At 35.0% G+C, this 16,910-nt stretch overlaps 3 protein-coding genes across 3 annotated transcripts; 1 reads left to right on the top strand and 2 right to left on the bottom strand.

The window, feature by feature from the left end:
• Nucleotides 1–596: 596 nt before the first annotated feature.
• On the bottom strand, nt 597–3,180 carry LOC143549596 (G-type lectin S-receptor-like serine/threonine-protein kinase RLK1). The gene has a single exon (XM_077040470.1). It carries the CDS (start codon nt 2,998–3,000, stop codon nt 607–609), a length of 2,394 nt encoding a protein of 797 aa, XP_076896585.1. The 5' UTR covers nt 3,001–3,180; the 3' UTR covers nt 597–606.
• A 1,651-nt stretch (nt 3,181–4,831) lies between these two features.
• Nucleotides 4,832–9,000, bottom strand: LOC143549597 (uncharacterized). The gene is made up of 8 exons (XM_077040471.1): nt 8,757–9,000; nt 8,337–8,446; nt 8,181–8,237; nt 7,799–8,098; nt 6,896–7,143; nt 6,500–6,806; nt 6,150–6,423; nt 4,832–5,206 (listed from the first exon to the last, which is right to left on the bottom strand). The coding sequence occupies exons 1-8, from the start codon at nt 8,961–8,963 to the stop codon at nt 4,952–4,954; spliced, it is 1,758 nt and encodes a 585-aa protein (XP_076896586.1). The 5' UTR covers nt 8,964–9,000; the 3' UTR covers nt 4,832–4,951.
• A 4,581-nt stretch (nt 9,001–13,581) lies between these two features.
• LOC143549595 (uncharacterized) lies at nt 13,582–15,666 on the top strand. Its single transcript, XM_077040469.1, has one exon. The coding sequence runs from the start codon at nt 14,045–14,047 to the stop codon at nt 15,512–15,514; it is 1,470 nt and encodes a 489-aa protein (XP_076896584.1). The 5' UTR covers nt 13,582–14,044; the 3' UTR covers nt 15,515–15,666.
• The last annotated feature ends 1,244 nt before the right edge of the window (nt 15,667–16,910 follow it).

Here is a 16,910-nt window from a genome sequence, read left to right as displayed (position 1 = left end):
AATAGGTTGCCTAGAACCGATGCCTATCACTACTAGAAAAAGATGCAACTTTCTACGACTGATTTCGTAGGAAATTTGTTGGAAAACCCATTTTCTAACAATTTTCCAACAAAAAGGTTGTTTTGGAAAAACACATGCTTGAAAATTGTTTTCAACCGTTTTCCAACAACTTTTCTAACAAAATTGCTACAAATATATGTATATATGTTGGCTTTGATGGATAATTCTAGTAAGTGTGCAAAACATTTGTTTTCGGGACAGCTGATCTCTTGTCCCCTGACTGAAGCCGAAAATCATAGTAGTCTCAAAATTCTAACCCGTGGCAAAACTTAATCGAACTTTGTTTTGGTTTTAAATAAACTTGTATTAAATAAAATGACTTGATAACACTAAGTTATAAACAAACACAACTTTGTGCAAAGAAGGTAAGAAAAATAAATGAACATAACATTACAGCATTTTGATAACAAAGTTGTTAAACGATGAACAAATGGACCTTCAAATTCATAAGAGTTCAAGTAGGAAGATGCGATAACGACCAAACTATATTAATCTAAACACACTAAACATAAACCGTTACCAGGGTATTCCATAAATAATAAATGATCAGCTTGAGAAAACAGAGAAAGGAAATGGACATGGAGGTTCAGAAACTTCAATAACTCCTTCAAGCACCTGTGTGACCTTTCTCATGGTTGGCCTTAGAGACGGGTTTTCTTGCACACACCAAAGACCCGTCTTCACAAAAGTTGTTAGCTTCTTGTAATCATCTATGGCTTCCATATCATTCTCTACAAATGCATCCAAAATCCTTTCTTGATAGCAGTCCCATGCCCAATCCGTCAAGATCGCTCCATATTCAACATGACCACTTTGAACTTCCTTCACACTCTTACGACAAGAAATGATCTCCAATAACAAGACACCAAAACTATATACGTCAACCTTAATTGTGACAGGTATGTTCCTAAACCATTCAGGAGCAACATAACCTTTTGTTCCTCTTATTCCAGTATTTGTTCGACTCTCATTCATCTTTAAAAGCTTTGCCAAGCCAAAGTCGGAAATCTTAGCATTGTAGTAATCATCAAGAAGTATATTCTGAGGCTTGATGTCGCAATGTATGACTTGGGTGCTACACTCTTCATGAAGGTATGAGAGTCCCTTTGCAATGCCAAGTGCTATATTGCTCCTTTGCTTCCAGCTCGGTCTGACATCACCAAAAAGAAAGCTCGCCAACGTACCATTACTCATGTACTCATAAACCAATAGCCGTTGATCTCCTTCATCACAGTAGCCAAGAAGTTGGACTAAATTTTTGTGGTGAGTCCTTGCGATAGCATTCACCTCGGCCTGGAACTCCTTTTCGCCATCATCAATAACCCTATCCAACTTCTTCACCGCGACAATGTTCGTCCCTATTACACCTTTATAAACTATCCCAAAAGCCCCTTTTCCCAATTCTTCCCTAAACACATTAGTTGCTTCAACTAGCTCTTGATATGTAAAATGAAGCAGATTAGTATTGACAACTTTACTATTTGTATATTGATTTATGGCATTCTTCTTGTAGTTCATGAAGAAACCATGAAAAAAAACACCAATTAACACCACGCTTACAAACACGGAGATACCTAAGAGGGCTGATATTACGGTAATCAAAGTTTTCTGATCCTTTTTTTCTCTAGGAAACATAGTGGGGATATAAGGAGGAATATCACCTTTACGAACTTTCAGTAACGCCTTGCTAACTTCTCCACGCCCCTTCCTTCCATTGACGAGTGGAAGCTTCTTTTTCCAACACTGGTTATCATTGTAGATCGCAACAGCACAGAAGCAATCTTCCTTGCAACTATTCCGGCAATCCTGTTCACGAATTGACCTGATGTACTTATAGTCGGATTGCGGCCAATTTACATTAGTGAGCTCAATAAAATCAATTTCTTCGTTCGAATCACTTTCACTACATGTTGGAGTGAAATCAGGCTTGCAGTCACCATTAGGATCATTGGGGTCAAGCAACGAAAACCCTTGTGCACATTCACAGTTTGGCCGCTCGGTATCAAGGTTACAAACGTTGTTAAAACCACAAGCCCTGCTATCTAGAGTGATCAGGGTAAGATGAGAACATATTTTCTTTGGCTCAAACCATATATTATCCCAGCTTTCATTGCTAGTGGAATTCTTGAGGTGGGCGTAAAGAGTTAAAACCCCATCAGAATCTAGAGTAGCTCGATGATAATATTCTTCAGAAGAAAGTGCGGTGTTTCTTAGAGTAAGATTAAACCTTTGGCCATTTCTTCTCAGTATGTACATGTAACCCGTTGCATCAAAGATCAGTTGGCTTCCAGAATTCGACGAATTAGAGGTATCATTAGTTCTACTCTCATAGTAAGCTACATAAGGGAAATCAAAAACAATATCTCGAGAATTAAGAACAAGATTCCCGTCTTGAAGCATCCGAAGCTGAAACCTTCCTTTAGAGAAGTTCGTTTCGCTCAGTTTTGAGTTGATGACTCCACCTATGTTCATAACCTGAGTAGGCAACATGGTATCCGCTGGATAATCAAAACTTTCCCAGACGTCGCTAGAATTCGTGCCAACAATCACGAAGTTGCCCGTATCATTCATAACACCATATGCAATATCCGAGATGGATCTGGAACTCCACACCTCTATGCCTTGAGGATCTTTGAGTACGAGCCCATGTCTATTGATTAGCTCAACTTTCGATCCTCTAGAAACCGTTGGACTTGTCTGCGGGTACCAGATGATGATCTGGTCGGGTATCTTGGCATACCATATGGATAAAACAAAGTGTTCTTTTCCTTGAATTTGTTTAAATCCAAAGGCAAAATCTCCCGAAGGTGAGAGCCATGGTTCAGCGTCGTCTGTTGCTGTGAGTGACGCACCAACCGGTACTGTCCCGTTCCTTTGTTGCGCGATGATTGACGTCGTTTGGAGAATGGTTACAAGAATGAAGTATAAGATTAAGGCCATTGGAAACTGATAGAATGATGTGCAACATGGGAAACAAGCAAAAGTTATAAAGACAAAGATAATTGATTTTTATATTATGTATTATGATTGAGTCAATTAACAAAGTATCTTGTGACACGTAATTAAATGCCTAGACTTTAAACAAGGAAGAAGTATAACATATCTTTAATTTTACTTCTACTAATCTATAATTATCCTTTCAAAAATTTTCAGCTCCCTATTAAAGACCACTTTATAACATTGAAAATTATTCTCTACCTTACTGTATATGTTTTTTTTTTTTCAAAATGGGTATAGAATGAAATTCGACGTATCTTGACATCGGATCTAATGATATTAGGAACAAACCGCACATCTTCTCACAATTAAATGGGGTCCATCACATAAACGACTTATAGTGACAACGTAACAATATCGGGCTAGATGGGGCCTACTGCATAACAAAGTGGCAATGAAGCCACGTTTGATGATTACCTACACAGTAACTCGAGTTCAGCGGGTGAAGATTAAACGCGTGACGTTAATAACGGCGAGTCGACGAGTAAAATATAAAACGTTGAAAAAAACATTTTAGTAGTTGTATTTTTTTTTCAAGATCATAACTTTCAAATATTAATTAAATAGTGAAATTTAGTTAGTTTATGTTAGTTCATAACAAACATATTGATAATTTATTTTTTTTTAAAACGGTCTCCGCCCAACCCTAATTACTTCCTGTTGGTTTGAATAATCCCCTCCCAATACTTGGTTTCAACCAGAACCGATTTCAAGCCAAAGTGGTTTGACCATAGTTGACCAAACCGATTCAGTTTACAACACAAACCGATTTTGGCCCAGAAACGGATTTATAGGCCTCAAATCTGAATACAGTGCCCAACTAGCAAACATGACTGAATCGGCCCAACACACAATCCACCAGAAGCATAATTACATTAACTCCAAGAATTCCAATTAGGGACCAAAAACACAAATTACCATCATTTGGACATATCCAACGAGGTTAAGGCTAAGAAGTCTATAAACCTATAATCCGGGAGGGAAATCGGTTCTTGAACTTTCGGTACTAGGGATATAAAAGAGGTGTTGCAACATCTATAGTGAAGCCCATAACAGAAAGAATCTATGAATTTGGAATCAGCCTCAAAACATATCCCAGAATCTCCTACTGATTGCCAAATTGCCGACAGGCACCTCATATCCCAGAATCTCCTACTGATTGCCAAATTGCCGACAAGCAGGTGCCGACTTGTTTGAAGTTAACAAGTTCTATAATGGTAACTCTTGTATGACTTTATTAAACCAAAATCGAACCCTTGTTAGTAGACGACATACAGTACTTAAACTCACTTGGAGCACATGTACCCCTTCAAAACTTTTAAGGCTGACCCAAAATGATGTAGAAAACTTGCACCTTTCACTTTCGCCTATTTTGATTCCTTCCAATTTGGCTTTCACTTATATTTTTAAATGGTTAACATATGTTTTTCGACATCCAGTTCCAAACTACAACCCAAGTTTACAACCTTAGTATTTTTCATCTTAAAGAACAAGCAACATTAAAGCCCAAACAAAGATTTCAGTTAGGATCTCAAACGCAACGCTATGTTATAACTAAACCATAAACCCTAAACTAGTAAAAACCTTGGGTTGTGTTACAACAAAAGCCTAAATCCTAAAAAAACGAACCCAACAGGTAACTAAAATCGCATATTTGTGCCTCAAGTTATTCAATGTCATCGAGACACAAATATGTAATCTTTGTTTTTATCTTTTTTTTTTTCTACTATAAGAATTCTTAACAAAGATGATATGAATCTCACAAGGCAAACACTAACCAACTCCAATATCACAACTATAACAAAAAAAGACTAAACCATTTTGGTACATAATCATAATCTATTATGCACATTTTACTCTCTTTCATATAATCTGTATTTTAAAACAAAAGCCCTCATGAGGAACACGAGAGCATGCACACACCCGGACGGTAAGCCCACGCAGGTGGCAACCGAGCATACCTTTCCATACCGGGTTGGTCATCAAACGGCTTTTCCATCACCTTTAACAGTCGTCTCACCTCTTCAAAATCACCTTGTTCAGCCATGTCTATTGCACTCTGGCACAAATAGTTCCTCAGAATGTACCTTGGATTCACAGAATTCATTGAAACTTTCCTTTCTTCATCGGATATTCCAGTAGAAGATAGCTGCAACAAACCAGCAATAAACATTACTAACAACCTAGTAAACTGTCATTTGGGACAACACTGAGGTGGCAGTTTTGACATAACCTTGTGAATCAAATTATTTCAAAAAGTCATATTATTCTTCTATAAAGAGCTATTTTAAAAATATAACAAAACCTGTTATCAAACCGGTCGCCAATGGTTAATTGGTCGAACCGTTTAATAAACAGATGAAGTCATAAACATTCGTAGGTAAACGTTTAAAATAAATATAAATACAAAACATACGAACAAATTAGTTTAGTAATTGTTCATATACATAAGATAGACATTAATATGAAAGTAAAACTTTATAAAACATAAACCATTGATAGAAAAAATGAAACGATTTGCGTGTGTGGGTGTGTGTATAAAGAAACAAAGTATCGAAATATTTTATCTTCTGCAACGTGTACTGCAATGTAATACAATATCAAGGAAACAAATATAAAGCCTCAGGTAGTAAATGTATTTGTAAATAAGATTTTGTAAATAAAAAAAGTGAAATCCAGTCCAAAGACCCTGTCCGGTTTGATGGTTCAACCGATAACCAGCTGGTTCAAGCAGAAGCGGTTCAAATAGACCTAACCCGATCAGTATGTACCCAGTTCCCGAAACCTTAAGTAATATGGTATTTTCTCTCGAACAAAAACATGCAATCTTCCAAAAGATATGTATTTTAAATAGATTGTAAACTTGGAACTAGTAAACTGGGCACGGATGTCGAGATCTCCATTTTCGGTAACACCAGCCCAACAAAAAGAAACCGATTTGGTAGATTATTTTAGAAAGAAAACAATTAGAAGTAGATTTTTCCAAAATAAAAAGTCAACCCCATTTTGACTCTTACCAAACCAGCCAATTACTGCCCTAACGGAAACAAACTAAAACGTTAATATTGAAAAAAGTTTAGAAATCACGCCACCTCAGCTCTGTAGCGTTTCACCCAACTAGTCCACGCCTCCTTTCGCTCTTTGCCAATATCCAACAAAGCAGCCTTGAGTGGAACTAGCAATTCTTTATCAGGAACATCGGAATCCGCCTTAATGTTGGATAATAGTCTAAAGAAGTTTGTGTAGTCAACTTTGTCAACCGCCATGTTGTTCAACAGCTCACCAATCAACTCTTTATTATACCTTTGCACACCTAATTTCTTTGTCATTATAGCCTGATACTCATCCATAAACTTACTACCATATCTGCAATAAGTCATAAAACTTAAGTGTAACAACAACAATAATGATGAATTTAAAAAATTTATATGTTTCTATATACCTTTCTAACGCATAATTAAGCTCGTTTTTATTAATTAGTTGGGCGGTTGAAAGAGCTAATCCAAACTGGCCTATATTCCACGACCCGATATCGGGTTGTTCTGCAAAACAATACCGTCTTCCCGGTAAATCAGTTGTGTTCGGTGTGAAAGTTGGGTCAAACGCATCAAGAAACCCAAATGGGCCATAGTCGATCGTGAGCCCTAATACGCTCATGTTGTCGGTATTTAACACACCGTGTGTGAAACCTACACCTTGCCATTTTGCAATTAAAGTACCCGTACGCTCAGCAACTTCCACCAACCAAGCTGATATAAATTTAAATTTATTACCGAATTATTCAAAATATAGTAAATAAAAGTCCATGTTAGATTGTAAAAATAATTAAAATATTCACCTGCATACTTATTGGAAGTAAGATTTACCACGCCATTGTTTCCTTCACCGGTTGAAAAAGATAAACTGTCACTTTTGTTCATACTTTCTAAATGAGGAAAGTGATGTTTAATGGTGTAATCAGCCAAAGTTTTAACAATTTCAAGATCTTCTTTTCCTCTTTTGGCATGAATTTGAAATGACCCAAAACGAAGAAACGATTGTGCGACACGGCACACAATAGCACCTGGCTCGTCTTTTGGATTCCCACTGAAACGTTTTTGCATAGGTTGCTTAGAAATTAAGAGTAAAGGAATAAATATAACTGAACATAGATAAACGAACATGACGAAGCTAAAACCAATAAAAAAAAGTAAATGTGAATAGCAATGTGTTGGGCCTAAAATGTTATTAACACTAGACTAAATTGTAATGAACCTAAACTTTAAATATATTAATGACTGTAAGGAAACAAACTAAAACAAAGATAAAAGTAAAGAACATAAGTGAAGGCAAACAAACATAAAGGAATTTAAATGAGCGAACGTAAACGAACGTTCACAAACATAAATGAACGAAAGAGACATGTGTTCATATTTCATTCATTTAATTGAATGAGCAAAAACTTTTGTCCATGTTCATTCGCTTATTAAATAAACAAACTTCCAACCAAACGACTCACATAACGTTCGGTTCATTTGTAGCCTTGCAAATGACTAGATTTAACGGAAAAAAACCTAACATCCGTTGGTAGAAAGAAAAAAACATGCAAACGTTGTTAAACATAAAGGGCGATTGCTGTTATTTCTCAAGTAAAGAACAAAACTTGCTAAATACCTAAAGAACGAAGACTGTAATTTACGCAAATAATAAATTTTAACTCAGCTTAAACAAAAAAAATGTTCCCTAATTTGTAAAAACTTACTCATAAAACATGTCGCGACTCACTAACTTTCCAGTAAGTACAAGACTAAGTGCACGCGTGGTCGGGATTCCAAGACTATGCATTGCTTCACTGCAAAGAAATTCGCGAATACTGCTTCGCAAAACCGCTAAACCGTCGGCGAACCGACTATATGGAGTCTTTCCCGCACCCTTTAGCTGAATCTCCCACCTTTCGGACTTGGAGTTCAAAACCTCACCGAGTGTGATGGCTCGACCATCACCTAACTGATCAGCCCAAACTCCAAATTGATGTCCACCATAACATTGAGCATAAGATAACCTTAAGTCACAAGTAATTAATACCATCAGCATTTATAGAGATAAACGAGTTAACGAAAAACATGATTAGAAATGTTACTCACCATCCTTTTAAAGGAGACGCGCCTGAAAACAGATACGGAAAATTAGGTCTTTCAAATCTGCAAGATTTTGACACGTAAACATAAGAAGATTAATTTACATGATACCACAAGTTAACTTGATATACTCATATACAATGATATAATGTATAAACTCACTCCTTAAGATCCAAATCAAGAATATCGGCAACAGACTCGGACCACACGACCAGTTGAGGATTCTCCACTTCAGCAGACGGAGCTACTCTCGAATAACAAGCATGAAGTACCTGAAAGCACAACAGATTTGAAAATATCATTACTCTACGCTTTAAAAACCACCGTAACGAAGCATCGTTCGTGTCACGAGAAGTGAATACGCATTTCTTAAACATCTAACCAATTTAAGATGCATTAAAACAGTCTAAAAGAACTGTATTCATCATTCTAATTGTTATTTTAGCCCTAATTTCATATCCATATAGTAATAGCAGTTAAATTCATAAACTTAAACCCTAATTGTATTAATAACTTAAAATTGAACAATTAGTTACAAATCGTAAACTGTGTATACGTATATTACGAAATGACGAAAATAACCTCTCGAGAACTGATATCGGTAAGTGGATCGCCTGGCAACTCACGAACGAATGAATGATCCCAATTAAGATCTTCTAGCTTCAGCTTAACACTTAAATTGTCAATTGAACTGTGCTGAACCGGTTCATCGGTGGCGGAATCGACGGACGCGGCAGGATCGGTGACGGCGGCGGCGATGGCGGCGGGCGGTGGTGATTCCGTCGACATTTTGGTCGAGGAGAGAAAGTGAGAGCGGTGAGAATGGAGAAGTAATAATAATAATAATAATAAGAAGAAGAAGAAGAAGAAGCATTGATGACTTGTACGAGTTTAATGCAAGGTACAAGTTTTCAATGCTATGACGGTTTTTATAGCATGAGTGCATTTTACGGTTTGTAATTTTAGAAGTATGATATGTACCTTTGTTATTTTGTGGGTTGATGATTGAATGTGAATACAAATGAAATGTTTTGAATTTTGATCTTATCTTTTATGTTCGGACCAACTATATTAAGTTATCTTGACACACTAGCTCACATCAACTATAAACGAATTACGCAGCTTATAAACAATTCGGGATCGACTTGACAAAATATCAAATCGAGATTGAACGAGGATGACCCTAAACTTCAATTATTTAACTCGATTAGGATTACAAACCTAAACGGGTATATGAGTTTGCTATATATGTAGTTTTACTTAATATATATATATACATTTTAGTTATTGAATAAAATTATAATAAAATAACTAAATAATATATAGTTTATAAACGTAAATATATAAAAATAAAAAAACTAGATTTAATAAATACCAATTGAGTTTAAATGAGTCGAGTTCAAGTCTTCAAGAGTTACACTCAAATGATTGAATTATATAAATAATATAATAACCTTAAAGGCTTAAAATTGATCTATGTTAAACCGTTCTGATGAGAACTAAATCAATTTTGTTGAGTGGCCTACTCAAATAGTTAGTTCAACCAAATTGATCTTCCTGCACACAAACAATGACATATATTAAGGTGGTTCCTCAAAGCAATTATTGTTGTAAAATTACGTACCTGGAGGATAAATTCGATCAATGATGCAAACCTGTAGTCATGATTTCAATCTTGGTTTAATGAACAATTGCCTGGATTAATCTCTGAATCGTGAATCACTTTCAGATAAACATATTTGTGGGTTACACGCAATGATTTATCGGATAAGACAGAGATTTTTTGTAGTTGAAATTGGATTTTGATGATTCTTTGTGATGATGAAGAACCAGAGAAGAAGTAACCGTCTTCTCTGTTCTGTATATACGATAGAGATAAGATGTTCTCCAGGGAATGAAAATATTGACTAATATATTAATCCAAATCTAATTCTCTCATGAGCCCAATAAATTAATTAAAAGCTCATTTAACATTATACTTAAGCCCGGGTATAAAACTGAATAACAAAGCCCAAATAACATTATTGTTAAATAAGCCCACACTCCCGCATCACCTAACTCGTTTAATCTCTTAACGTTATTTCTTCCATCGACAAGTTAATCCAATAACACTAAAATAACCAACAATTATTAATATTGAACCGTTGTCACTCACCAACCCATTTTTGTTATAAAGACGATGTGATTTTCTAATTTGATATTTGGTTCATAATTTGTGGTATTAAAGTTGTTTGATTTATTTTATTGCTAGTATAACTACTTGTTATGGTTGTACTCAGTGGCGCAAGTAGCTAATGATGACTCAAAATATGAGAATCTCGTAAAAATTCAAATAAGAGTATAGTCACGTCGATATTTATAAGATTCTGTAAAAATAGGAACGACTTCTCTTGAAAGATAAAGGGTTTATCAGAAAACTAGTTGTGACATAAAAAACTTTTTGGTGTAAGTATGCATGAAAAACAAAAGCTCAAGAAATCTCATATATATTTTTATTTTCAACTTGGCTACGGGCTATCCGATTTTGTTGAGGTTTTGTATAAACCTTAAGGGGGAAAGTGTAAATTTACTCTATGACCTTTTATTGATCCGGTTTGACACAAAATAGACCTTTTAACTTCAAAAGTTTTATATTATTTTGTTTTTATTAGTACTCTAAAAATATATATTTACAACAAAACAATATATATAAGACAATTACATTTAAATTAACCAATCTAATAGTTTACCCTCGAACCCATTCCCTTATTTTGAACATATTGATGGGTTCGAATACAAACGACACAAACCCCTATATTTTATGTCAGATTCTTGAAATTTCATTTGTTCATGTAGATATGCCAAGGCATGAGCTCTATCTTAAGCCACCATGAGTCTTATGGTCCATGAAAGAGGTGTTTGGGACCTTGTGTATAATCGATATCTCACGCTGCTATTTCCCATATGCTCAATTACATTGAAATGATATAGTTTTCAATGGTTAATCACTCATTCTTCTTTATTGGTTTGGGTTAATACTTAGATAACTTGATTTGTATTTATATTGTTACCCGTTGAATCTAAACTACTTTTTAAGTCATTTTTTTTTTGTGTTGTTTTGATCTTAAGCAACTTTTTTTTTACTTCTTGTTTAATAAAAAAATAGTTTTCAAGGGTTGAGACATGTTCAATACAAGACATATATATGAAGTGCTTTGCTAACTTAAAGAAAGAGAGTGATAGTATGATAAAAGGTTAAATATTAATCAGGAAAGAACCTTGGTCAACTTCTTTGGAATGCTTTATAATACAACTCTTCAACCACTCATTTTTAGATTCTCATTGAGTGGTTGGGTTAATACGGGTTAAACTAATGTATGTTCATCGTATTATCGCTTCATCTTGTACGGCTATACCTAAGGTTTTTGTTTTTATCTTACCTTTTTTTTTGTTGGTCTCTTGATTTACTTAGTTTGTTAAATAGGCAATTGTGGCTCGTAGGGTAACATGTCAAAACTCGTAAAAGTAAAAAAATAATATATTTTTTCCTATCGATTGATGATTAAAACCTGTATAGACATAAACATGTGAGGAAAATGGAGTTTTGTTGAGTTTGAGGAATCTTGAAAATAGAATTTGTGTGGTAAGTTTAGGTACGATGAATTATGAGGGAGACCTTTATAATATCCCTTTTGCATTATATGTCAAATGACTTTATTCAACATTTATCTACAATTCTTTAAGCTAATGATATTGATTGAAACAAGTGTTCCCGTTTTTCTTTTTAATTATTCTAGATTAATATTTTACACACACAAACGTCTCAAACAAAACTTCAAAAATATTACTAGAGGCAATTAAGTTTTTAAATGAATGCCGAACCCGAGTTATACTAATGACAATTCTAAATTTTATGGTTTGGTTGAAAATTAGTGACTTGATTAGTTATCACAAGTTATCTTTTACAGACACGTGTTTGGAAAGTAAAAGATGTGTTTAGTCACAACCGTTATAAATGTTTATATGCATCATTATGCTCACACAATTTTGTTAATGCGTCAAATTTGACCCCTTAGACGCTTTTTATAATAGTTTAAACACACTAGGGTAATTGGCCAAATTAGAGACGTTGTTGTAGCCATTTAGCACATAACATTATAATCAATTGTACATCAACGTTTTATACAAAACATTGCTTGCTTCTTCTATTTTTTGGCTTGTTTACTTGGAGGAGCAAATTAGATAAGATTTGCTAAATTTGCATCTATTTGAGAACATGATCAAGGATATGAGTTTATGGAGAGACAGAATTGAGTTTTAGGGTTGACATAATTACATATTTTGTCCTTTAAATATATGTGATTTATGGATCATGTCATTTTAAAATTTTATTTGCGGGCAATGTCCTTTATATGACAAAATACATTCGCTTTTTGTCTTATACACTAGCTGTCATCCAAAAACTCAGTTAATTCCAAACATGTTAAGACTTAACGGGGTTTTTGTTTAACATATCTTATTTAGTTTTTTTCCTAATAATATATTTAATTTGTTTTTTAATTATAAATACTTAAATAATATCCGTAAAAAGACTTAAATGTCCACGAATGCTACGACTTAAAGGGGTTTTTGGATACCAATTAGTCAAAATGACATAAATGAAACAAACATATCATGTAAAGGACATCACATGCAAATAAACTTCTTAAATTACCTTATCTATAGATTGCTTATGTTTAAAGGACAAAATTTGTAATTCTGTCTTTAGGATTTGTGGGGATTGATACTTTTGTGTCCTAACTTTATCTCAGTGGTTTAGATTCTTCTATGTTTAGGTGGACTTTGCATGCAGTTATTCGCTTCATACCTTTTTTTCTTCTTTGTCTCCTTCTCAAATTAGTGTGGTGACCCTGAGCCAAGCGGTTTATTTTCAGGCCCGATGGACACGGTGCCCCGATCCCACACCCAAGTCACTTCGTTCACAGTTAACCCCAATTTGTCAATATTTCCAACAAATCACTAAAAACCCAATCAAGTTAGTATATGAGGTGCGATGGAGGTCATGTTGCAAGGATGACTTGATGTGGCGATGGTGGATAGACCAACAAAGAAAGACAAAATGTTTTAGTCACACACGAGTTTAATTCCTTACAACACACAACCTTAACTGTCGACTCTTTACAATACATGTTCAAAATGGATGCCGTGTCGTTAGCTTATCAGTCTCAAAAACCTATTAAATGTAATACATCCATTATATTAGCTTAATTTAATTTTCTTACAGAAGATAACAATTTAAATAATTTTTGTTACATCTCCAGAAATTTTATCTTAATCTTGTTAAATAAAAAATAATAAAAAATACCATAGTAGAAGTTAAAATTTTAATCATATTATTCTAGCCACAACCGACTCAAGGTTGCACGCAACACCAATCACAGCCGTCCAATTAAAGAGAACAAGTATCAATCGTAGATCTGTCAGTTACCCGCCTATAAATACAAGCAACAGGCGTCATTCGCCTCCACATAAACGCTACACATACCATATAGCGATTCGTGAGAAACGAGACCTAATAACAAAACTCATTCATAAAATCTATTCAATTCAATTCAATTTCAATTTCCATTTCATGAGTCGTTAAATCTTATTATTGTTAATCCATCCCGTCCGTCTTAGATCGCACACTCTTTTATCTTTGTCCGCTATGTTTAGGGTTTGTTTTTTCAATCTGTGCTTTCATACTTCATTTTTCTTCTATTAAATTCCAGATCCGTTGTTTCTTTTGTTTATTGTTTATATATTTATATAGGATCTCGTAATCGGAGCCCTTGGGTTTTGAATTTTGAATTTCGGATTAATTTGTTTGGATCTAGTGATTTTAATTAGTTATGAAGGATCAGCAGCCACCGATGATGAATCAATCGAGCATGGTGAACCAGTCTCAGATGATGAGTTTGGGCCCACCGGTGATGAATCAGTCACAGCAGCCGCAGATGTTTGTCAACCAGTTGATGAATCCGTCTCAAATGATGCCGAATCAACCGCACCGTGGCGGTGGAGGCTACGGCATGTGGCCGCCTCCGCAGGTCGATCAGCTTAAGTTCCAAAACCCTAATTTGAAGCCTATAGGACCTAGGAATAATAATAAGAAGAATTGGAAGGGTAAGAAAGGGAATGATAAGTGGATTAATAATAATATTCGAAAGGAGTTACCGGTTATCGGTGTATTAGGCGGTTTAGGAAGTAGTAGCAGCATTACTAGTAACTCTGGAAGCAGTGGTGGTGCGTATAATCCGCCTACGCTGAATGAATTACAGCAGCAGAATCGGTTAAAGGCGAGACGATACTTTCCGAAGAAGAAGTTTAACCACGGAGGTCGGTCGGCTCCGTATGCGCCTAGGAACACGACTTCGTTTTTGATTAGAGCGAAGAAATCGGGTGGGATTACTTCGTTGGTGTCGCCGTGTCCGGTGACGCCTGCGGTTTTACCGACACCGATATTTTCTCCGTCGAGGGAGGTTTTGGTGGATATGGCGAAGGAAGAGTGGGGGGTGGACGGGTATGGTTCGATGAAGGGGTTGATTAGGCTTAGGTCGCCTGGGAATGAAGCGGATGCGGCGGAGGATGATGAGGAAGATGAGGGTGGGTCGAGTGAGAGTGATGTGGAAGAGCATGTTGAGGTTGAGAGGAGGTTGGATCATGATTTGAGTCGGTTCGAGATGATTTATCCGAATTATAGTGGGGCGGATCATAGTAGTTATTTGTTGGAGAATAGGGTGGATGATCAGGATACGCATATAGCGCAGCTTGAAGAAGAGAATTTGATATTGAAAGAGAGATTGTTTTTGATGGAAAGGGAGTTTGATGATTTGAGGATGCGGTTGCAGTGTCTCGAGAGGCAGAGTCGGCGTGGTGAACGGTTGAATGAAGAGGTGGTTGATAATGATTCTGAGAATGAGAGTGAGAGCCGTGGGTATGGTCGGTCGGTTGAGGATAATAATAATGAGGTTATGGTAGAAACACATGAACATTCTGAGGGTAATAATAATACTAATAATAATAGTAATAGTAATAATGACACTGGTGATGCTGAAATCAAGCAATCTGATAGCATGAACACGGATGATGTTCAAAAGACTGAAGAAACTGATATAAAGACCACAGACGTTGATGTCAAGCAATCTGATAGCATGAACACAGATGATGTTGACAAGATTGAAGCAATCGAGTTAAAGACCGAGGATACTGAAATCAAGCAATGTGATAGCATGAACACGGATAACGATCATAAAATTGACGAAACCGAATCAAAGAAAGAAGAATTGGAAAGAAAAGAAGAAGCTGCAAAAGATGAATAAAATGTGCAGCAAATGGGTAAGAGCTTATTATGTTCATAATATTATATTTTGCTGTCAGGTTATATGAAGAATCCAAATTTGCAAATGAGTAAGGACTCAAGTTGGGTTACATTTTGGTTTGTTGTATTTTGGTTTATTTTATTTTTATTTTTATTTTTATTTTTATTTTTATTTTGTAGGTTTGATAAGTGGGGTGGGTGGGGGGGAGGGGATAAAAGAGGGTTTTAGGTAAAAAGGTAATGGTGTTTTGCAATTTAATGTTTCATGAACCAGCTTTTATGCAAAATCTTGATGTAAACATATGTGGGTTTATTGTTCTTAAATAATATTTTGATCTTGATTGAAAAATACTCGTGATTTGAGAATTTATATTGCGTGCTCTGGTTTGATTCTGAGTAAAATGTAACAAATTAATAAATGCTACTTTTAATAGAAGAGTGCACAATTGATTCTGGTTTTGTACCATCTCCGGATTTGATATAGGAGTGTAAGTTTACAACAAAGTAATAAATGAATTAAACCTAGTCCATTTAAATTATTTAAGTTAATATTATATAATTTTTTTAATATTTAATATAACGTATACCGTTGCAATCATTTTCCATGAAACTTTTTAAGGTTTAATGGTTAATCAACACATTCAGAAAACAAACGTATCATAGTAAAGTAATTGGCCTGGTTGCATATTCTTGAACAATATTTTCTGTGGATAATCAATTCATTTGTGGGTCTCACCTGTTGTGGTTGAAATGGATTACCAAAATCTTCTTTTCGTTTTTTTCTTTTAAAATATTATTTAATAAATTTATCAACAACTAATGTCAAATCAATAGCATGTCTAGACTTGAAAATGTTACTTTCAATGATGCAAGTTAAATTATTACAAACGAAGTTCAAAGTGTATTATTCTTTACTAATCAGGCTAGATGGATGTATATTGCAATGTTTTACCTAAGAATATGAAATGTTTAACAGATATCGCAAATGATACATTCACGAGCGCAGGTTAAAACAACTAACCGATTTGACCTTAAGTTGTAACCCAACTAATCCGATAGCTAGTAGTTAAACAAATCTAAAGATTAAACCGGAGTCATTTCTTGTTAATATCCCATACGAGATGTTTCAACTAGTTCTTCCACGGTTCTACACTTCCACCTAATTAACACTCTCTTCAAGTACTTGCTGATGGCACACCACATGTTCACTATTAAGCACAAATTGCTATTTTAATATATGTCATGCACATGCTCACTATTAAGCACATCACACTTTGTTGTGTATTAGTTATTTGTTACTACTTTTGTATTAGAAATTATTTAATAAAAAAAAAACTAAATATATTACTTTCTTAATCACAAGAAGATTTATTACTTTCTTAATCATAAGACTTGGG

This window comes from Bidens hawaiensis, unplaced genomic scaffold, assembly GCF_021521415.1.
Source record: "Bidens hawaiensis isolate Kalapana, Puna unplaced genomic scaffold, B.hawaiensis_p1.1 tig00015702_1, whole genome shotgun sequence".
Classification (NCBI taxonomy): Eukaryota; Viridiplantae; Streptophyta; class Magnoliopsida; order Asterales; family Asteraceae; genus Bidens; species Bidens hawaiensis.
This window is presented reverse-complemented; position numbering and strand designations above follow the sequence as displayed.